At 41.1% G+C, this 23,992-nt stretch overlaps 1 protein-coding gene across 1 annotated transcript in view; it reads left to right on the plus strand.

The window, feature by feature from the left end:
* Window positions 1-23,807, plus strand: part of ADAMTSL3 (ADAMTS like 3) — a 398,680-nt gene extending 374,873 nt beyond the window's left edge. Inside the window, exons 24-31 of the mRNA XM_066592680.1 lie at window positions 968-1,150; window positions 2,970-3,086; window positions 4,590-4,802; window positions 10,399-10,582; window positions 10,692-10,896; window positions 14,982-15,091; window positions 18,178-18,392; window positions 18,803-23,807. Of these exons, the coding sequence (XP_066448777.1) occupies window positions 968-1,150; window positions 2,970-3,086; window positions 4,590-4,802; window positions 10,399-10,582; window positions 10,692-10,896; window positions 14,982-15,091; window positions 18,178-18,392; window positions 18,803-18,912 (1,337 nt within the window). The 3' untranslated portion in view covers window positions 18,913-23,807. The remainder of the gene's footprint in view (window positions 1-967; window positions 1,151-2,969; window positions 3,087-4,589; window positions 4,803-10,398; window positions 10,583-10,691; window positions 10,897-14,981; window positions 15,092-18,177; window positions 18,393-18,802) is intronic.
* Window positions 23,808-23,992: the final 185 nt, after the last annotated feature.

Below are 23,992 nucleotides of genomic sequence, written 5' to 3' on the forward strand. Positions count from 1 at the left end.
TCCTCTTCCACTCTCAGCAGTAGTACAGTGAGAGAACGAGCTGCTTACATGGACTGAGAGCTCTGTCCTAAGCAACAGGACTGTAAGTTACGCTACCTGCACATGGGCGGGTCGGACCCTGCATGCGGGATCTCGCAGTGGGATCTGACCCGGTGCTCGACAGGCGATCCCAGCGTACCTCTTAGACATCTTTTCTCTGCTGCAGATGTGCACGCCATGCAGTAGAGATGACGCCAAGCCTTTGCTATGGCGATGATGTAGCTCACGCGACCATTCAGCAATGAAGATTGAAGAATGGCTACGGGCCGGACGGCTTCCATTGACTTCAATGGAAGCCGGACGTGCGTAGCCCACACAAAATCGCGGCATACTGTTATTTCTTCCCCATGAGCGGAACATCACGATCGATTTCCGCTCGTGGGCAGGAAATCGTGTATTGTCATAGCATGCTATGGGCTGGATTTGCTGCAGAATCTGGAGGCAGACGCCAGCTCTGGATTCTGCAATGCAAATCCACCCGTGTGCAGGCAGCCTTACTGAAACTCTTTTACTGCTGGCCAGATGTTCAGGATAATAGGAAGGCAAGTCAGTCGTGGGACAGAGGGCTGGGCAATTTTGGCCCAGGCCCCTCTGTCCCACGGGTCCCACAGCAGTTGTGTGATCTGCCTACATTGGTGGCACACCAATGTATCCATAGTGCCCAATTGGCCCATCTGGCATATAGTTGAATACATTGGAGATCTCAATCAGAGGCACGATGCTAGGACATCTTCAGGACGAAGTTTCGCAACAGCTTATATAAAGAGGATGGGCAGGGTATTAAGGAAGAGTGTTAAGGACACAAAAGGTTTCTGATTTCCCCCAAAATAAATGTTATCACCAATATTTCTGGATCATAGGGAGAACAGAGGTCTGGAATTATTACGTGGGACTACATCTGATGGGTTATTACTCTTCTCTTCATCAGGTTCACCGTATCCCAAACTAAATTGGCTGAAGAAAGACTTCCCAATGCCAAATAATTCATTTGTTCTTCCAAATGGTTCTCTACTACTGACAAACATCACAGAGGAAAGTGAAGGAACGTACACGTGCATTGCAACAAATGCTCTTGGAAAAACAGTAGCAATGTCTGTTCTGCACTTATCTGGTTCGTATCAAGATCTCTAACTACATTCTTTTGTTATGAGCTAGTCTGTGGTGAAGTTTTATAATCCTATCACTTTTTATGGCATTCCTGAGAAATAATAGCTGTAACAAAATGTTGTGCCTTTATTTTCGGAATTCCTAATTTTAATGAAAAAAGGCAGCTTTGGATTATTTTGGAAACTGTAACCTTTAGGGCAGCATGTGGCTTCAACATGACGTCTGTTTGGTGTCTCTTCCAGCTCATTATCCTGGTATTGTACTGGTATTGTACTGCACTTTACATGTGCAAGCTAATGAAATACTACCTTTAAATAGGTCAACTTTTTCTTTTGAGTTCTACATATCCTCAGCAAATTTTAACAAATGTTCTCTTGTGACAATGCTCTCTTCCCATGACGAGGTTAATCTCCGTCCTACAATTCTTAACAAAAAAGTCTCTTTGTTGCTATTGTGTTTTACTATATTGGGTAATTATTTAAATCAGTGGTAAAGAAAGGCTTTTATAATACACTTCATCTATAGATTGTGCTTAATGTACATTTAGCTGAAGGCTTTCAGAAAAACAGGGGGAAGAAAACAGAAACTTCCCCGGATAGAAGCGTAATAAACTTACTTTCACACTGCATTTGTGTGATCTGTTTAATACATTAAACTTAGGCCCCTGTTCACAGGAAGGAGGCTCTTTTGGCCTCCATTTGTCTGATATCTGTTGGGAATACCATAATTTTTCTGGATGGAATAGCCTGATCAGTGTTTGGAAGTCCCAAATAGTCCTTGCATCCCCCGTAATGAGATCACAGGTTGCTGTTCGGGTGTCAAGGCAGCCTGGGGCATTGTGAAGGCCCCCATGTATATCTGCCTGTAGATATACAATGTATGTAAGTATTGCACTATATTGTGTAAGCGATCAGATGATCGCAAGTTCAACTCCAGTCTTTAGGACCCCAACAGGTCATGTTTTCAGGATTTCCCCAGTATTGCACAGGTGATGTAATTATCGGTGCCTCAGACATTACCACAGGTGTTCTTACTATAGGATGTCCTGAAACCCTGACCTGTTGGGGCTCCCTGAGGACTGGAGTTGAGATACACTGACTTAAGGGAATTTAAAAAAAAAGTGAAATAAACATTTGTGCTATTCTAAAAAATGAAGAACTTTAAAAATAAAAGGTAAAAACCCTTTACCATATTTATAATTTAAAAATCAAGTTTTTCAGTACATTATATAGTACATTTAATAGTACCATTGAAAAACTCAGTTCATCCCACAAAGAACAAGCTATATTGAAGGAAAAAACTAAAAGTTATGATTTTTTGAAAATGGAGAGGCGAAAGCAAAATATGGCCGTGTCTTCAAGGGGTTAACGAATATGTCAGAAATTTTTCAATAGCTTTTCATGATGTATCCATTAAATAGATACCATTATAGTCCATGGTTGACCGATGCATTAAACAGATACCTAGTGGCATCCATAAGCCTGACATTGGCTATAATGTCATTCATTTAATTGGCACTTTTTTTACAGGATGCCATTATAGCCTTAGGGCGATGGACCGAATATTTGGATTTTCTGTGGAAAAGTAGGATATGTGCAAAGTTTTATATGGTAATCTTGTATATCAAAGCTCATCTAAGTAAATGTCTTCTGGATGAAATATATCAGTTGTCACATCATCTGTCCCCAGATCTTTATATGTAATTCAGTATGCAGTCACATGAATATAAGCAGTGAAGGTGAAAATACTTACATAGGAGTTATAGAAGCTATGGGAATTATGATAGCTTAAAGAGGTAACCTATATGAATTGTATCATTATAGATAAGAAAATATACAGCTCTACAGAGGAACAGACACGAAAAGGCAAAAGACGTGTTCTAATGGCATCTACAGTGGGAAATAGCATTGTGGGTAAACTTGGAGACCTTTTACGTATTGGTAAATCTTCTTTTACTATATGATATATACTAATGTGTGGAATATATATAATTCTAACCTGTAAAATTCTAGTCACTGTTTTTCATCAAATCCCTGCTAATTTAGGTGTGATTGCAGTTAAGCACAGTATCCTAACCCCAACTCCTTTGCTAGTTTGTATTCTCACACTGGGAATTGCTTGCTGAAATTTTTGCAACTGAAAATGTATTCCATACATCCAAACTGGTCTATTTCTGCAGCATGTGCATGAATTTTTACAATCCCCATTCTATTGTACTGTAGAATACTGTATCTGCAACAGATTGGCAATGTGTGGACATACCCTTTAACTTACATTCTATGGAGCTGACCTCCTCCCACTTGAGAATGGATGGTCACCCGTAATTTTCATCAAGTGCCAAAGTATCATCTCTGTAGAATTAAAGGGAAAAAAACTGGAAAATTTCTAAACCTGTTGAGCTGCTATTTTGTTCATTTCCATTGTCGGGGGCAAGTCCAAGCAACTCTGCATAATACATAGCCCTAGTCCACTGTGAATGTAACATGAGGGGTGGGATAAAGGCTGCTGTAAATGCAAGAACAGAGGATTTTTCATTTTTGGTCTTGACTGGAGTTGCCTTTGAAGCGATTTTCCAGGACTATAAAAGTTTAGAAACAGTGTAAAATTAAGGGAAAATGAATACTCACCTGCTCCATCGGCTTCCTGCCCAGTGCTGGAGCCCCAGTCCCAGTCCCTGCCACTTAGAAGCTGGCGGGCACAATGTATGGCATGCGACTGCTTAGCCTCTCACAGGCTTCAGCAGTGATTCTTCAATGGTCTCTGAAGTCTGTAAGTCTGTGAGTGGCTGAGCAGTCAGGTGCACAATGAACGGCACCTAACCAACTGCCGCTTCTTCCAGGCTGTGTGTGGTGGGCACCAGTGCTGCAATGCTTAACAGGAAGCAACCGGGGTAGATGTTTAATTTCATTTTGAGCTCCCTTAACATTTGTTTGTGGCCCAGAAAACCCCCTTTACCTAAGAGTGCTCTTAGAATATATTATTCTGTTACAGTATATTATTTGCCACCTATAAACATAAATACTGTACTGTATGACTTTATTATAGGAGGCCACGTTCACATGTATGAAGTATTTATTGCAGATTCTGCACTGGAAATCCAAATCTATGGACAACATAAAGCAAGTGAATGTGGTTCTACAACCTTATTCAAAAGCTGCAGAAAAAAATCTACATTCCTCACATTTTTGCAAGCATTTGCAAATCATTTTTCAAGTGCAGAAGTTGCAATCCACTGCAGCTGCTGCAACAAAGCCCACTCCAAAGATTTCACTATGGATTTGTGCTCGATTTTCAGGGCATTCCCATAGTGGAAATCTCCCACTATATGTGAACCTGACTTTAAAGTAAGATGATAGAAATTAATGTTACCGATCACTGAACTGTAATTACTATTGTGTAAATCAATGGCATGGTGTAACATAATACTGCCGGTTCTCCTGTAGGTTGTCCAGTGCAGACAAGTCACCAAAATACAATTCATTGGTTTCTAAGGAAACAACCAATAGAAGAGATCAAGGACTTGAAATATCGTGTTCTAGTTTCTGGAAGGGTTCTCGAAATAAACCCCTTGTCTGAGCAGAGTGCTGGAGAGTACAGATGCTGGACGTCAAATGATTCAAGGATAGTATCTGCCTGGGTGAACGTCTCTTTAGAAGGTGAGGTTTTATAGACATTGGTAATCTAGAAACCCATCATTAGGTAGATTATGATCCAGTCGTAGTCAGTCAGGACTCGTCCACCTTGTACTCCATGCTTGCTCCTTTTCAGTGATGCACAATTGTATCTACAGATGCCAACAGCCTAAAAGCTATGTGTTAGGGCTGGTTGGACAAGTATATTGGGTGCTGAGTGGCGGCCAAGGTATTTAAATACAAGGCTACATAGGCAAACTGTATGTTTGCTCTGAATGAAGAAAAAGCTACAACTTTGGCAAGGATCCTGGGAGTCACGTGTAACTACAAAGAAAGTCACCAGTAGGCATTGAGATTACTAAAAGTAGACTGCAGTGGAACTGGAAGCTGATTGCATTAGAATTGGCATCTTAATAGAGATCGACCCGTTAGCATATGTTCTAATGTGAGACATACAAATCAATCATTGTATTTTTTTACCTAATTTCACCATTATATCTCATAATTTAAAAGAGCACTAACGTTTTAGACAATTATGTCTAACCAATCTTGCAATATACTTTCAGAAAACATTTTTTTTTCCGTTTTGCCACTGTAAATTAACTAAAGTCACTAGGGGTCTCCATTCCAGCTCCTTGGCAATTCACTGCCTGTTGTCAGGTATTGAGCTTCTGTAATAACATGGATGATTTCTTAGCTGTGTGTTAAGGGCTATCTTCATGGACTTCTCCCTGCACTCACAGATTGACAGATCTGCAGACACATTCTCTGCCTCATTACTTTGAGTTTACTAACAATTTGGTTGGAATGTCTCTGAATGCCCAACATCTACAATTATCCTAGAACTGCCGAGGAGCTCTGATACTTCTTGCTCAAAGCAAATTTATACTGAATGGCACTCTGTTAGAGACGCCTGCCCTTTCAGGATTGGAGCTTTCCTGTATAGAAATTAGTCACATAACCCTGAAGTGCAGTATAAAATCAAGTGAGCAAGTGTTCCTTGGATCAGTTTCAGTGGGAATCCACATTAAAATGGGGAAAGATTTGAGTAACTTCCAACAAGGCCTGGTCATTGGTGCTAGACTAGCTGGGGCCAAGATTTGAAAAATTGTCATTGCCATTTTTTGGGGGCTTTTTATACATCGGTGTCAAGAATATAGCGAGAATGGGATGATTGATAAAAACATCCAGTAAAGGGATGTCTTTATAGCCAACTCATAAATTTAAAGGGGTCAGAGTAGGATGTATAGAATCGCTCTGATGAACAGGTAGTGCACAGTCAAGCAAATTGAAGCCAAATACTATGCTGGTGCTCCAGGTAACATGTCCAAATGCACAACGTGTTGTTCCTTAGCACAGATGGGCTATAAAAGCATACGACCAGTGTGAGTGCCATTGCTGTCTAAGCGACCTTTCACATAGGACAGAATATTCCACAGCAGCGTTGCAGAATATGCTGCCCCGAAATTCTGCACCAAAGTTCACAATGCTAACTGCTGATTGTGATGCAGAATTGCCGATAGAATTCTGTTATTTGCAAGAAGTGCACGTTAACAAGTGCGCATTTTGGTGCTGAATATTCCATCCTGCATGAAAAGTCCCTCAGAGAAACAGAAAGTCAAGACTCCATAGGGCAAAAAAGTGCAAAGACTGGTTCACTGAGCAGTGAAAAAATATCACCTGGTCAGAAGAATCCTGATTTCTATTGCACTATGCTGGTAGGAGGGTCTGAATTTGGCACAAGCAGCATGAATCATTGAACACACCTTGGGTCTACTAATAACAATGGATGGATGCCATGATGAATTGCTCTAGTTCTGAAAGCCAAAGGAGATTAACACGCTACTAAATGAGTGTCTCTAATAAAGTGGCTATTTAGTATACAGTATGTACTAATTAAAATGTTTAACAAATAATATTTTTGAAAAAAAGTTTACATATAAATATTTATTGAGTATCTATAGAATAAATAGTAACAGAGAGTTATATACAGTACATACAAGGCCATGGTGTACTACCGGTATGCGGGCCAAAAGATGAATTACTAAAGTTGAATTCTGTAGCCGGCCTTCTGAGGCCTATATTTGCTTTCACAGACCTCAAAAGGCTGAGAATATGGTGAGAAAAAAAATGTTTTTAATTCCACGTAGCTTTGGTTGGACATTTAAAGCTAATACAAGTCAGCACATGCTGGAGTAGGACTTCAAATTGTAGTAAATCATCCCCTATGAGAAGAACAGTTCACTCCACCTCCCTCGGAGAACAAAGCGCTAACTGCATACCCCTCTCAGTTGCAGTTTAGTTTTACATTTATCAAGGCCAGAGGTTTAACTGGAGCCTCATAGACCTGTTTCCATTAGTCATAAACTACCCAAATATTCTGCCTTGCGTCTGTCTCTTGCTGAAACAGTATAACATGATTCCTGCACATTCTTGAATGCAGAAGTGACTTGGACTAATTAGTAAGAAAACAAAAAGAAAATAACGGAAAACAATGAATTTAGAACGGCACGATGACCGGCAGCAATGCGGCTGTGGGTACAGCTGGGGGCTATCACTTGTTGCTGGTTGTAGTAACATTGTAGGAAGAGCCTGGTTTGTGAGGTTTGAAACATGTAAAGTTGCCCCCCCTTTTTTCCGTCTGCTTTAATGAGGATGTTTTTAAGGATGCAATAATGAAAGTTTTGTTTGTACTTCATATGAATGACGGAAGAAATCTTGTGTTCTGCTGTTAGGGGGTTGCCTTTAATTTTACTTACATGAAACGGGAAACCATATTTAAATATTAGGTTACGCCACACTCCAATATGTTTATTATATAGGTAATCCAAGTCTAACGTTTTGGTCCATACAATTAAAAAACGTATCAAACGCTAAAATGGCAAAAAATCAAAAACTAACATCATAATAATGTAAGGGTGGTCTGTTCCTATGGATTTTAAGCCTGTGTGTGTGACACGGACCCTTCACAAGGCATAAGACACATCTTAGTTAACCAGAACAGGTGTTTACTCATTATGAGGCAGTTATAGTCTCTCAATGAGTACATCTGGCTTAGTGGTTACACGTTTTTACAGAGGCAATAACTTGGTAGTTTTCATCAATACAGTTACTATCACTTTTACTGCAACTTGCTGGTAGCAATAATCTCTAGTACACAGTCTCTTGCTTGCACTCTAGTCTGGTTTTACCGCAGTGCGCAGTCTCTCTCTTTCACAGGCATGTCAGGAGCTTCTCCATTCTGCAGGACTAGATTTTGCTTCTGGTCTTCATTACAGCTTGTCTCACACCAGCAGGCCTTGATACACAACTCTCAGTAATACACTCGTTCTCTGGATGGTCAACTGGCTGGTCAGCACAGCTCAGATCACTCTTACAGGGCATGTCTTCTAGATCATCCAATGACTCTCTGGGCAGAACTCTATAACCACTCGAAGGATCCCTTCTTGGCTCACCTTCTCTATCTCGCCTCAAAAGACTTGGTCTTCACCAAGTCACAATCCTCAGGGTAGCTCCTCTTACAGTACAGGGAGGCCAACATTCCTACAGTCTCTGAGCCCTTCTCGGAACTTATTGATGCTATCTATGATGGTACAGAACTTGTTTGTTTACTACTTGTCCCCGGGGTGATGCGACTTAAGCAAGTGCTACTCTCCCTGGTTCCCTGGTTCACTATAACTATAAACATGAGGTGCTATAAGTAACCTCCTTACATTACTTGCCCGTACTCATTGGCTTGTGTGGTGTAATCTTAGTGCATACATGTACAACTAATTCCGGGCCAAGATGCTCGTCCAACACCTTAAAGTTAAACATCTTCTTCATTATCAGAATGTATAATAATACATTTCTCCATGGACAGCCTGTGAATAATTTGCATATTAGCGCAACAACATAATCAACAGTGCAAAATACATAACAGTGGTGCAGTATCTACAGTTCAAGTATACAGTGATGAGCCGTTGGGCGTACTAACCATCAACATTAGTTTCCAACCTTCATACAGTAAAAAGCTATAATATAAGTAAGTAAAATATAATATGCAACTTAACCTCTGTCCTATATAGACAAGGTTGGGAAGATACATGTCCCCAATGGTGTGTGTAGATTACATGGTTCAACATTTACACCAACATTATATTTTATGTTATAGCTACCTGTTTTGAGTCTTTTTTGCGTTATACCTCTACAGATACTGGTTGTTATACAGTAAAGGTTGTATAATATATAGTGATGACAGTTTTCCACATGGTGTATGTTGGAGTAATCACTTAATTTAGGTGATACTCGAGGGGTATCGTAGTCTTATCAATCAGTTATGCCAAATTAAATATATGATGCATCGGAGAAGAATACAGCGTGTAACAGGCAAGTGGCATTTCAAGATTCACTTCCTCCTCTGAAGCTCCTTATTGAGTAAAAGGTATACATAGACAAACAAACTATAGCATGAGCTGATCATGAGCGTCACTAGCCGACGGTCATCCAATCATCGTATGACAGAGGGGTAAGGTTCCCCCAACTCCGCAATCATCAAATTATTCTAGAAGGTACAATTGACATGGCAGTTACAGTATCTCAAGCTTACATGTGAATACTTTTGCCAAAACTGACAGTTATTTTATCTCAAGCTTACATGAACGCATACTTTTCCTAAAGTCTACCCCGCTGAACTGGTAACTTCTGTTTTTGACTGCTTTAATGAGTCCGTTATGAACCATTATAACCCTGAAATAAAGTAATGTCTAAAGCACTGTTGCAGGTTACTCTTACAGGGTATGTTGTTTTTTTGCCATTCTAGTATTTACGATCCTTAATCGAATGGAACTAAATGTTACATTTGTATAGCTTGTACAATAAAAGTATCATCAAAAGTAACAGCAAAGTGAGATTTGAGAGTGGGGTTCTCTTTTAATTATGATTCATGGATTGAGACCCCTGCTGCAGCACCCACATGACTATAGAGGGCCATTAACCGTGTTTGAAATATATTGATGTTTGGCACTACTTCCTTTGCAGTGGAGCATTAAAGGGGTTGTACCAAGGTAAATCACCTATCCATAGGATAAGTGATTAAAGTCTGATGTGTTGGGTCTCACTATTGAGACCCCACTGATCCCAAGAATGGGGGTCCTGTTTCCCCTACTCTCCTCACTACAGGCTCGCTGCATCCCCCACAGTGAGGAGGAGATTCTATGGCTGCGCTTGCACGGTGCCGCTCTATTCATTTTCTGTTGGGACCGCCGGAGATAGCCGAATACAAGCACTAGGCTATTTCTCCCAATCCTTCTGAAATGAATGGAGGGGCGGCCATGTATGTGTGGTCACAGCTGTATGCCACCTGATGTCACTGTGGGGATGCTTCTTTTCCCAGGGGCACACAGGACCTCCATTCTTGAGATTGGTGGAAGTCTCAGTGGGGAGACCTCACCAATCACACTTTTATCAACTAAGCTCCTGCTGCCCATTCATGGGAAATATGGAGACTGGAGCTTCACACCTCGTGACAATTATCATCCCATAAAAATAATATATGGTATTTAAATAAGGGGAAATAATGACCCTTTCAGTCTCCTTTTGATGCGGTAATCTTTTCCTAACAAATATTTGTTTGTCACAGTCTACCGGCTGGAATATGGGGAATGGACTTCTTGCTCAGCAACTTGTGGAAACTTGGGGTCTCAGTTACAACTGCAACACTGTATCAACAAGGAGGGACACAGGGTGAACATTTCCTTGTGTGAACATCTTGAACCATTAGTGGCCAGTTCTCAGCCATGCAACATACAAGACTGTCCTGTAAGGTAAGTCATTGTAACTGCCATATCTAGTATCAAGGAGACATGAGAGACATACAAGTCTACACAATGTTGCTATGCTGTTTATAGTATTACATGTTTTCTATATTTCTAGATGGGCAACAGGTTCCTGGTCTGAATGTTCAGTCTCGTGTGGCACCGGATACCAGCAGAGACAAGTCGCATGCCAGCAGATCATGTCAGACGGTCACGTGAAGGTGCTGCCTTTAAATTCTTGTGGATTTACTGACCGACCAGCCGCACGGAAGCCATGTTCTGTCGAAACCTGTGTCAACTGGACTCCTCAGGCATGGGGGCAGGTAAATATGACTGTAATTCAACAAGCCGGGACGTAGACATAGGGATTGCAATGGTAGCAGTTACACACAGGCTCTGGTTCCTGAGGGTCTCAAAGCCCTCTCTGCCACATAATAAGACACCAGTATTATAAATAGAACATGGTTTGTAGGACCCTCTTACAGATTTTACATTGGGGTCCAGAAGCTTTTTTAAGGATTTCTCTGAGAGTCAAAAAAAAAATTCTATGGCTATGGAATTTAAAATCAAGAAATAAACAATACTCAACTGTTTAAATGGCCCCCGATCCAGCGTTGGAGGCCTGGTCATCATTGCTTCGGACCTGCAAGAAGATGATGTCATTGCGCTCATGACCAGTCAGCCAATCACAGGCTTCAATGGTAATAATAATGCCATGTGAGCACCAAAGCCTGTGATTGACCGCTAGCTGCTTTCAGGTTAGGAGCGACGGTGACTAGGATTCCTGTGCTGGTCCAGGAGCCAATTAAATAGGTAAGTATGACTTATTTTTCTATTTTATAAGTGGCCATAGAAGACGCTGATAGAAAAACGACCAGTACGTGTACAACATTATTCCGTACTTTGTCGTAGTCCACATTTTTATATTACAGCTTATTAGCCGACAGTCTTGGCTGTTTTTCCCCAGTGCACAATGATTGTATATTAAAATCCATCACCTTTGTACATATTGCCCTAATGAAAACATCCCAGTAATACGGCTTATTCACACCTTGTAGAAAGTGGCATCTAGCTGAAGTTGAAAGTATGTAGACACTATGCAATACAGCTTGTTGTGTATGTGGAAATGTACTCTATAAAAGTTTGATTCTAGAAAGTTTTTATGATAGTCATTTTCTGGAGGGATCTGACCCAAAGCAAACATCACGGTGTAACCGTGTTAAACCCCCCTTGGCAATGATAGTGTAATGAGTAAGAGCGCTTGGCTTCTGTCATGCACCTCTTGTCGGAGGATGATTGTACATAATTAAAATACACAGCCCTAAGCTCCGAGCAGAAGCACCGCAGATGTGTGCAGAAAACCAATAACAATTATTAAACTCCACTGAAACATTAGTTCTTGTGAGAAAATTCATCAGTGGAATAAAACGGTATTTTCAGCCAAATTGAGGTAAGCCGCGTTTAACACTTTCACTGGCAAGAACATCAAAATATACATATTTTTAATTAAAACTCCTACCACTGGGAAACTACCATTTTATCTCACCAGAGACAACTTATTTCCATGTCTCTAAGGCTGGGTTCGCACAGGGCGCATTCCTAGCGGAATTCTCGCAGTTTAGCCGCACGAAAAACCGCGGGAGAGCCGCAGCTTCAAAACCTTTTGGTTTTGGAGCGGTTCAGCTTCTGGCATTCCACTGCGGCTTTCTCTCCCCATAGAGAGGAGCGGGGCCGCAGCGGGAAAAAAATTGACATGCTGCGACTGTCAATTACACACCGCAGCACCGGATCCACCCGCCTTTGCAGCGACTGATTGGCCACCCCGTGTGGACGAGATTTTTTAGAAATCTCCTCTACATGGCTGACTAATCCCGGGATTAGCGGCTGGAGGCACATTTGCCATAGCAAAATTCGGCATGGAAATTCCGTGGCAAATCCGCCCCGTGTGAACCCAGCTGATGGCCCATTTCGCACAGGCGGGAGCATATTTACATGCGCATTTGTGTGAATGGCATTGCGTTTTTGCGCATGTGTGTGTATTTTACTATATTTTTTGCATGTTCATGCCCGGCACAAAAAAAAATCATGGAAGCATACTCCTATTAATTTCAATGTCCAATTAAGTTTAATTAGTTTAAAATGTGCTATTTTCGTGCACAATAGGGCATGCTGAGGTTTTTTTTCTCATGCATAAAAAATGCACATGTGAGCGAACCCATGATAACCAATGGGTTCTAATCACTGTGTATTGCATGCACAAATTTTGCATGCGTACTATGCGGTACAAATATATTCATGTGAATAAGCCCTAAAGGGTGTAAATGTCGCTATTTACACATTACTTGTGTTATATAAATAAAGGCGTTCAGAGAGACGTCCTTCCTCGACTGTTTTAGTAAATAGTTATTTTCCGGAGTGTCTGTTCTTTGAAGTAATCTGCCGTCCCTGTTATTCTTTCTGAAAATATATGATGTAGGGCGGTTTCACACAGGTGTATGCACAATTATGTTCGCCGCTACAGAGCATAGTTGCGCTTGAACGAGGGTTTTTTTTCCTTTATAGGCCGGCTTCACGCTGGCGAGAGAGTGAAAATGCATGATTATGAACCAATCATTTTCAATGGTTTTATTCTCAATGGCGATGTTTTCCTTCTTGCGATGGTGTGTGAAAGAAAAATTGCAGCATGTCCTTTCTTTTCGCGATATCACCCAGCAGCGATATCAGCAGCGGCCTCATTGAAAGCAATGGGCGAGGAGGATTCCTTCAGCCCTGCAAGGATGTGAGGCTGTCACATCCCGGGGTTTAACCTTGTTCTCAATTGGCCCGGCAGCAGCGCCGGTCCCTTTGAAAACTATGGGAGAACATCGCAATCCCCTGCTACAGCTGTGACAGTTGCGCCGAGGGATTCCTTCAGCCCCGCAGTGATGTGAGGCTGTTTCCATGTGAAAACATCTTGCATCCAGGTGTTCTTAGAAGGACTGTGGGGGCGATATCGGGTCGTGAATCACAGCCCGATATCGCCCTCGCCAGTGTGAAGCCGACCTCGCGTGTGCAAAAAATAGGTCGTGTTCTATCTTTCTGCGTTTTGTGCAGCCAAACTGCCATATAAATCTATGGCAGGTGCACAAATACGGAGGGGAAGGACGAAACACTGCGCAAAATGCAGGAAAAGAAGACAGCTGGCCCTTATTAGGCTTTATTAGTCATTAAATTCCACGGAAAGGGAGTGTAACACATGCGAGCGCAAAAATGACAGTAATGAAAAACACTGATTATAGCTGTCTCCAGACTTCATTCATGTGTTGTGGCGAGTGCATTTGCACAAACGCTCGTGTAATGCTGCCCTAATGCGCAGTGAACAGAACCTATTTATTTTAATTAGTTCATTCACATGAGCACATTTTTTCTCGGAATCTGCAATCACGTGGTATGTCCTATCTTGGTGCATATAACACCCTGTCAAAGCCCATGGAAATCAAAGGATTTGCTGTGTATTTACGCACAAAACCAATACGGTTTTGCACACACAAAAGCACACCAGAGTGGACAAAATAGGACATCAATTTTCGGTTGCGTAAATACGCAGCGCATTTACGTGACCGAAACATGCTTATGCCCATGTGAATCGGCCCTTAACAACACCTCCGGAATCCCAGGGCTGGTTTGAAAACAGCCCTGCCAGCCTATCCAGAATGACACTATGCCTGCACTACCAGGTGCTTCACGGTTCCAGCGCTGACTCTGTGATGTTACGTCAGACCTGCGCCAAAACCCAGAAGGGGACAGGGCCTGAAGCGCCTTGAAAAAATATCATTGTGCCTGAACATCTTACTGGTATCATGCCATAAGACAAATGCAGAGGTGGCCACGCATGTGGGATTATGAGACTTCTGTTTTCCTGCTAGGTGGGGTCCTAGAAGAAGGATCTCTACCAGACACATATAGCATATCCTGCGGGTTGCGAGATAATTCAAGAGAAATGTAGAGAGAGCCATTCAAGTGGGGCTATGGGACTTCTGTTCGTTTGCTAGGTGGGGTCCTAGAAGAAGGATCTCCACCTTTTAGAAATATATAGCATATCCTGCGGGTTGCAAGATACCAATGAACTATTAGTATAGACGACAGTAGGCTAGATACATATCTGCCCATGATGTGGAAAGATATCATGAACATGTATGTACACGTAGTTCTTCCTCTGCACATTCCGCTACTGTTTCATTCCTATGGTTAGTGCAGATGGAAAAACTCTCAGATGTTTGTAACTCCAAGTCATAGAAATGGTTTGTTTGGCTTTCATTTCCCTTTCAACTATCCATCCAAGTGTAAGATTTATAAATGCTCCAGTTGTATCGCATCGGAGGAGGGAACGTGAGTCTGTGTTCATACTGAAATATGTCTTTCCTTTTAGTGTTCTAATCGCTGTACCGGACAAGGAACGGCTTTACAGCATCGGCACATACTGTGTCAAGACCGGAATGGAACCACCGTGCCAGACACTTACTGTGACAGGACCAAGAGGTATTTGATCCCATCTGAAACACACTAGAAGAAGCCAGTAACCGATTACAGATGTCCTGCTCATCCGCATGCCAGTTTTATAGTGGAAGAACACAGAACTAATCCAAAAACCTGCAGATTGTTTTTTCTGTCACTTAGTTGTTCTGATGTTCTGCTGAGCTCGTCTCAAGCCCTTTATAGCTTTTCCCATTTGATAGATCCTAACATTTAACATCTGAGCTAAATGCCGGAGAGCTGTGCACAAGATTAATGGAACATTACAACAGTTCCAAAAAGTTATAAGGGAGCCCTAACATCACACAGCAATCTGGGATTTCTTCTAACTTTTCAGAAGTGAGGAAAGATGCCTTTGACACATTATAGAATATTCCGCCTACAGTATGTCATATTTACTGTACATTTGTGTGATATAAATGTCTACCTCAACGACTAGATACGTTTGTATTCAGATTAGCATTCGGGAGGTCTGTTCACCCATCCAGCAACCAAAAACAAAAAAGGCTCTTCAACAGGGAGGAAAGGAGCATTTTCAAGGGGAAGGTCTGAGAATGTTACCTCTGTTCCTATTTGTGGTGAATAAGGACACAAGACAGAACTACCTAATGTCAATCTGAACACAAATTTAGTAGTATCCTATATGAGGTAAGATTATGAACAAGTAGTCTATAAGGGCTTATTCCCACTGACGTAGGTACAACTATGCTCTGCAGCATGGAGCATAGTTGTGCCTGAACGAGGGGAATCCCTTCCCCTTTGCTGACTTTTCAAAGTCTGTGCCAGAGCGCAGGAGTTTGAAAATAACTGTGGGAAGTCAAGAGCCACCCGATCATTCCCGCATGTAGTTTGAACGATGCCAGCGATATTCGCTCCAGTGTAACAGCACAGGAGCGAGCATCATTGGGACGAGCTGCCGGGCATCGTTTGCCGACAGCTCATCCTGTGTTAATGGTGCATGAGGTTACTGTGTCTAGCTCTTTGCTAACAGACCATTTTCACAGTGATTCTGTGAAAACAAGGGAGATAGAATAAAACCTCCACAGTGCTGCATATTGGAAGGCAGCATTCCTTCAAGCCAAAGTTAGACTCTTTATACAAGCCTAGTAGTAACAATGACCGGGAATTGAAAGCAAAGCCAGACTCAATGCACAGACAGCTGTTTCAGGGTGTTTGCCCTTCATCAGTGTACAGTAGGAGTCTGGCTTTGCTAGAGAGAGGCCTATGATGGGGGTCAGAACCGCTATCTTTTCTCCTTAGAGAGAGCACCTAGATGGTGAGTGAGGAGACGCAAAAGGCTATTCATGCTCCTCTGGGTAATATGCAAATACAGGAGATGGAATAATACCTCCACAGTGCCACCTATTGAAAAGCAGCATTCCTTCAAGCTAAAGTTAGACTCTTTATACAAGCCTTGTAACAATGACTGGGGAAAAAAAGCCAGACTCCATGCACAGACAGCTGTTTCAGGGTATTTCCCCTTCATCAGTGTGCAGCAGGAGTCTGGCTTTGCTAGTGAGAATGGGCTGTAAATGGACTGTCTGCCACCTTCGGGAATGCCAGGGGGTATTATCTCTGTACACTAGCATTATCTGTGTGCATTATCAATGTTCATGCTGATTATTATCCATGTAGTTTTGCATCACTGTGTACATCATCCCCACACTGTGACATTTCCAAGACTGTCATACTCCTACTATTATTCAAGGGTTTGTGTGAAGTTGTAAAGTTATCTCCTATCTTTACTGATCTTTAGCTTTTTACCCCCAATAAAACGGGGGGAAAAAAAAAAACAAGAGAAAAAAGATATTTAAAAAATAGCCCTATATGGCTGGCTGCACATGACTCGATTTGTATTGCGGAATCCACAATCTTCACCCGTGCGGAAGATCTGCTACATTCCGAATCCATTAACAAAAATAGAACATTTGCATGTCTGCTCGCACGTGGACATAGATTGCCATTTCCGCTTGCAGAAATTAAATCGCAACATGTTCTATTTTTGTCCGGATTACTAACGGATGGCTTCCATTGAAGTCAATGGAAGCCATCCGTCCTGCAGCCTATTCGCAATGTCAATTCTGGATTGGCTGCGGGTACCCACGTCATCACCTAGCATTGTCATAGGAAAACCAGTGATTTGAAAAAAAAATCTGTACTGCGCATGTGCAACAGCGAGCCGCCGCGGCCATCCGCAATACAGTTTTACACAGTACTCACGGACACTGCGCTACAAAATTGCTGCAATATCGCTGCTATGTACTTGTGAATTTTGTAGCGTAAGTGATGCTTTTTTCTTGGGAAAAATGTAGCATTGTGTCGCTGCTACCGGCGTTTTTCTCGCGTGATTTTGTCAGGAGGAGTTAATAGTAGTTTCTAATGTTAGTGCTATAAACAAGGAGGCTCCATAGGGAAACATGGGCTAAAAAAAATTGCAAATCGCGGTTGGATAAAGCATGCCGCTATTTTGTACTCTCGCAATGCAGCAGCCTACAAAACATCGCTCATGTGAAAGAACCCATTGGGCTTCACATACATGCATTTGTGGCACTTTCGCCTCGCTACAAAATCGTGCGATTTTGTAACCTGCATGAAAGTGGCCTAACATCACTGTTTAATCCACGAGTTTACTATGTGCAATAACCCTTTCTTATGACTCCACTGTTTATTACCCTATGCGGAGATATCACTGCTCATAAACCTGGCATTAGGACAGCCCTATGTTCATTTTCCTTGTACTGTAGCATAAATGTAACATGTATTCCTGCGCAGAGGCATCAGTATGTGCGTTTTCAGAGCTAGAGGTACACAAGGTGCCGAGATTTAAGTAGCACCTGGGATTTGGTATTTGAGTTTTTGCAGTAGGGCCCAGGAAATTCGTGTTCCTTCCGACTCTGGGCTAGATCTAGAGGTGATTAATGTTTAATACAGATTGTAATGCAGTTGTTACTGCGCTCATATAAAATGACACTACCAAAAAGGAGCAGATTTGCCATAAAACATTCATTTTCAGTGTCTGCTGTTTTAAGAGTTGGAATACGTTTGAGAATTTCATCTTAAGGGAGCTACTTTGTGTTGTGCTTTATCCCCAGGCCAGTTTCCAGAAGGAACTGTTCTTCGGAGATGTGCGATGTGTACTGGAGGACAGGCCCCTGGATACCGTGCACAGCAGCCTGTGGAAATGGCTTTCAGTCTCGGAAAGTAGACTGTGTACATAGGAAGAACGGCAAAGTCTTGGCTGATCAATACTGCGTGTGGAAACGGAGGCCCTCAACTTGGCAGCACTGCAGTATTACATCCTGTGGAAGTATGCAAATATTTGGCTATTACAATCATTGACAATTATATTAAAAATAAAATCTCCTCAACAGATGTGTATAATTGCCAATACAGAGCACTGCTTGTAACAAGACCTCCATTCATTTACCGTGTTTCTTTAACCTATACACAGTGGAGGCAGCCATCTTGTTGGCTGAACAAATATTAACTATCCCTATATTAGGAACCCAATGTGAGGCACGTGGTGTCTCACACCTCATTGGTATCATTACTTGGTAGGACTTTGAGAGTTTACCTTCTTAGAAATGTTGGTTGGGTTTTTAAAAATGGCTGCCTTTACTTTCTATAGGCTTGGGGAACACTTTATCGTGATGCTATTGTTCTACATATGTACTTAAATTCCAGCGTTCTTTCTTAATTAGATCTTTTATTTTACAGAGGGAGAATGCAAGGACACAACTCACTACTGTACATTTGTAAAACAGCTTAAGCTGTGCTTAGTAGATCTCTACAAACAAAGGTGTTGTGAATCCTGTAACGGAGCATAACTTCTCCCGAAAACCGTACTCTGCGGTAAACTGAAGCGATGGGAAGGATCCTCAGACATTTGTATAAAGTTTGTACATTTAGAGTTAATGCTTAGAGTTTAAGGACTATTCAATGGAATGCCTCGAACTGATTAAAAAAACTCCTAGGTCATAAAAATGGATAGGCTTCTTAGCCAGGGTGTAAAGTTTAGCCAAGTCTTCTATGCCAAGGAAGAACCTTCCATTCATTGTGCGCAGCAAACCGTAGACTGGTTGCAATATATGTCTTATAGATAAAAATGTCCCTATCAGTGCTAGTTATCTGTCTGTTGGGTTTAACTTATCTGAGGATCCACTAAAGGTACCTTTACATGGGGCGATTAGTACCGAATTATCGTTGGAAATGGTAAATTTAGGCGACCGTCTTCCCGTGTGCAAGTGGCCACCAAAAGGCAACTCAGCGACAAATTGTTTCTTTGTTGGAGTTGCTTGGTTTTCAGCTCATCTAAAAACAAAGTGACTATTGAACCGTGTGAATGGAAGCTGCTCAATCTTTGAGCGACTGCCTGTTTGCCGGGAATGGAAGTGGGTGGCCGAAACGATCCCCGGCCCCCACCACCTCCATTCACCGAACTATCACTCCTGTGTAAAAGCGCAGGAGCAAAAGTCGCCCGACAGTCGTCCCTTGCAAAGGTATCTTTAGTCATGGGTTTTATTAATATATGCAGGAAGGGGTTTTCCTTTGAATAGTATTGTTAAGATATGAGTTATTTGACGCTACATCAAATGTTAATTTGATGGAGAGAAATTGTTATAGTAGATCATATATAAAGGTGTCATCGGCTACAAAACCGGGATGTGAAGGCTTTGACCGTTCATGACCGTAGACATGTGAGGTATAGAAACTGATATTCAGGGTGGTATTTACTAAGCATTGATATTTTGGCAGGTACTATACGCAGCCATGTGGTTCATCTACCTTCGGCTTAGTAAGAGTGACCATGTCCTGAAAGAATCACTTCTATACAATACATGTAAGGATTCAGAATCACTGTTCGTGCCAATAGTATGAGGAAAGGTAGTTTTACACATTACGATTATTGAGCAAATAATCGCCCAAAAGAATGAATTCACACTATGGTCGTTCATTGTAAACATGGCCACTGCCAGGGTGAGGAGCGATAAGCCGCTAGTCATTTTGTTTCAGCTTACCAAAAAAATAGTCGTTGTCTGGTGTAAAGTTATAGTCGTTTGTATTACAAATTTGCATGGAGAATCCACCCTATCTTGGCAAAGTATTAACAATAAGTGGTCTTAAATAAATGGCCGTCATTCGTGTGCTTCACCCACTTTTCTGAGCGACTATCTGAACGATAGTTGTTCTCTGTAAAGGTACCTTAATTGTCTCATTCTGTAAGATTTTAGAAAGGCAAACATTTTGCCAAGCTTTAATAGACTGTTATGTTTTTGGGCAAGGGGTTCACTCAATAGTAGTTATACAACCTTGCCTCCCATTCAACATCCTTTACTACCTGTATAGCAGCATACAGTAAGTAACCATATGCAATGTATACTATTCTATCACTACAGTTCACATATCTGCTGTAGTGTACATATATGTATGTGTGTATGATGTGTATGTATGTAAATATATCAACAGCAGTATTAATTCTATAAGATGGTGCCATATACTACCACAAAGGTCTGTAAAAAACAGTCATAGTGTTGTATTCAACTGATTATATTGTATTACATCAACCCTTTACCAATGTTAAATGCCAGCCAGTAGAGCCAAGATCACTTCATATATGTTATGTAAAATATGTCCGCAATTATATCACATTACGAAGTCCGTATCTTTCTGCAGTTTAAGACTATCACATTGGAAATCTTCTAATACAGGTAAACTATGGGCCTAGAACAATAAAGCGTCTTGATGCTTGAAATTTGTCTGCATGAATTTGAGTTTCCTTAAAGGGGTTGTCCCATATCTAGCTGTTTTTAGGCAGGAAGCAGACAGCTCTGTACATTGTGCAGTGGATCATGTTGGTACTGCAGGCTTAGTCCCATTCTCTTCAATAGGATTCAGCCTGCAGTACGAACCCAGGCCACTGCTCAGTATATGGGGCTGTCTGCTTCCTGTAGCAAAACTTCTAGAAGTGGGCCAACCCCTTTAGTGAGTAGATTATGGATTAGAACGCTAATTTTTGGCTAAATGGTCAGCTATTACGTTTCATATGACAACTGAAGAATAATCCATAGAAGGAATACGTGACACTTGAAAAAGCCAGTGGTGCCCCTTTCATTCTGGCATTTTGTCTGCATCTGGGATTTTTGGTAGTAAATATAAATACACTTCCTTTTCTCAACCCCATCCAATCCCATTGCTATTAGCATTGCAGAAAATATGAAATTTTTGACTGATTATACAACCTGTCCAAACTGTTCACAATGCAAAATGACAATATAAAATGCATTTATAGGGTTGAGATGATTTCTTATCAAGGCAGTCAATAATTAGAGCCAATTAAGGTAAGAGAAGCAACCTTCAAGAGGCCCTGTCATGTTGTAAAGTCAGCGGGGCTAGTTGCATAGCTCTGCAGCCACAGCCTCGCTGACTCTTTCACCATTTTCTTCTTCATACTCTACTCTATTCTCCTGTAGAGGCTCTTCTTAGATCCAGCCCGGGTGCCGTGAATCTGTCAAGTGGGTGTTTTCCACACTCACTGCCAATGGATGACCACAGATTGCCAAACAAGCCAGATGTCACCCATTGAAGGTGGGTCGTGGCGACCACCCACTTGACAAATATGGATAAATGGAGGTGAGTTTGGAGAAAAGAAAAATGGCAATAGAGTCAGTGATTCTGCATTTGAAGAGCTATGCAGCCAGCTCTGCTAACTTTACAGCATGATAGTTCCTCTTTTAAAGAGCACCTATCTGTTTAGAAATATCATATTAGGAAATTATGAGTAAATAGACAAGGTCCCCTCTTCGGGTCCCTCATTTATTAGAGCAAAGAAAACCAGCTCACCATCCAGTGCAACGGATTTAGCCCAGCCAGGTGAATGGAACAATGGGGATAGGAATCAATTTGTTCATTGTGTGCTGGACCAACTACTTCTGCTTTTTTTGGCCAGAGTACAAAGAGTGTTTATATCCTTGGAGGACCAACACGTCTGTTCTCTACACAGACATCCCATGGATTTCAGTGGGAGCTAGTGAAAGTGTCCATTACTCATGTGTCAGTGACTGAACTCTGTCTGCTGGGTTCCCCCACATAGTATAGCTCATTCCTGGGTGTCCCACAGTTGGGATACCCTGTGATCAACTTATACTCGCACAAAACAAAAAATGCTTATAGTCGCCTTCCAACAAAAAACAATTGTCCAAAGCAGACAATATCCATCCATGGCTACTGATTTCTTAGAACTGAGATGATGCTTCTTATCTGGTCCTGAGGAGCATAAAACATACTTGTTAAACACGAAAATCACATATAGACCTTTACTGTCATATTGGACAGTAAAGTAAAAGCCCACATAAGGGGTTGCTCATACTTTCTACCCCTACCCGCCATGGCCAAAAAAAAAAAAGGAAGAAAAGAAAAAAATTTAAAAATGCATTAGGGACAGATGTGAACATCAATACGTTGTTTAAAGGTCCACCATGCCTAAGGCACAAGTTAGTAGAGCTATACAATATCCTGTATGTTTTCTTTTTATTGTTTTGCTTTTGCAGAAATGTTTTGGATTTTATTTTTTACACTGTTCGGTCAAACTCGTATGAAACCTGTATTATTTTGGAAATATAATTTCCGGCATTATGTCTTTTTACCAACATATTCATTTCTTTGGCACTTTGCTCTTGTACTATACTTAATATTCCCAGACATTCTTTCTTGCTTTCTCTATATGATGTATAATATATCATTTTCGGTTTAGTGCCCATTTTATGTTGCCTAAAACTCTTACCTGTGTTATGAAGATCAACTCAAACTCTTTCTGCACTTTTAATGCAATTGAATTAACCTATCAGATCTCACTTGGATATATTCTGTGTGGATAACTGCATAAGGCAATAAATAAGTGCCCCTTTCTGCCCTATGCAAGTATAGACATACCTACGTAGGGCAGAACAGAGCACTTCTGAACACCATCATGTATCCAAGAGAGACTCAGTTACATAAATGCATCCAAGTTACAGATGTAGCAATCGATAACAAGGCTGGCGCATGCTGATCATTTGAGTACAATGTAGTTAGGTTATCAGAATGCGGTAAATGTCAAGTTAACATTTGCTACATCTGTATGACTGTTTTACCAACCCCAATCGATGCAATCACTCTGATCTTGACTTGTGTTCTCTGCAATAGATTTTTCTCACTAATTTAAGTGTTTACTTGGCAATCAAACCACTTTCTGGTGCAAACATTCTACTCTATGGCCTGTATCACTGAATGTTAGACAGAACTACTGTATCCAAGTATTCCAGTATATTTGTCTTTTTAATCAATAATGGGTCTTGATTGTTATTAGAGATTTATAAATTAAGTAATAAAGTTTGTAAAATACGTTTTGTACATATTTATGGTCTGATTTCAAGTGCAATATTTGGTTCTGTACAGTGTTTAATAAAGACTTTGGGACATATATTTTCTTATTACCAAATCATTTCATATGTTTCCTCTTTGTATTTAACAATAAAGTATGACAACTTATAGCACTTTTCTGTTGGCTATGACAAATGTGTCTTTAGTGTATGCATGCAATACGGAAGCGCAGAATTTCTATTACTATAAATATGCTGACATTCCTACAAAGCTTGTTAAACTTATCATAAGAAACAATGGAAATGCTTTTGTCTCATGAACAGAATTACAGTATTTTGGCAATAAAATATACTTCTTATCCTGACACTGAGGATTTTTTATTTCCCAAGTTCTTTCCTGCTCCATCTACATTATTAAATTTGTATAAGTAAGTAAAGTGATTGTATGACAGCGATGGCAACAATACAGGATTCCATATGAAAAGTAAACCACAAGGTTATTAATACTTTAATGCTAAAAATATTACTTGGAGAAACAATGTTATAGTGG

This window comes from Eleutherodactylus coqui, chromosome 2 (genome assembly GCF_035609145.1).
Source record: "Eleutherodactylus coqui strain aEleCoq1 chromosome 2, aEleCoq1.hap1, whole genome shotgun sequence".
NCBI lineage: Eukaryota > Metazoa > Chordata > Amphibia > Anura > Eleutherodactylidae > Eleutherodactylus > Eleutherodactylus coqui.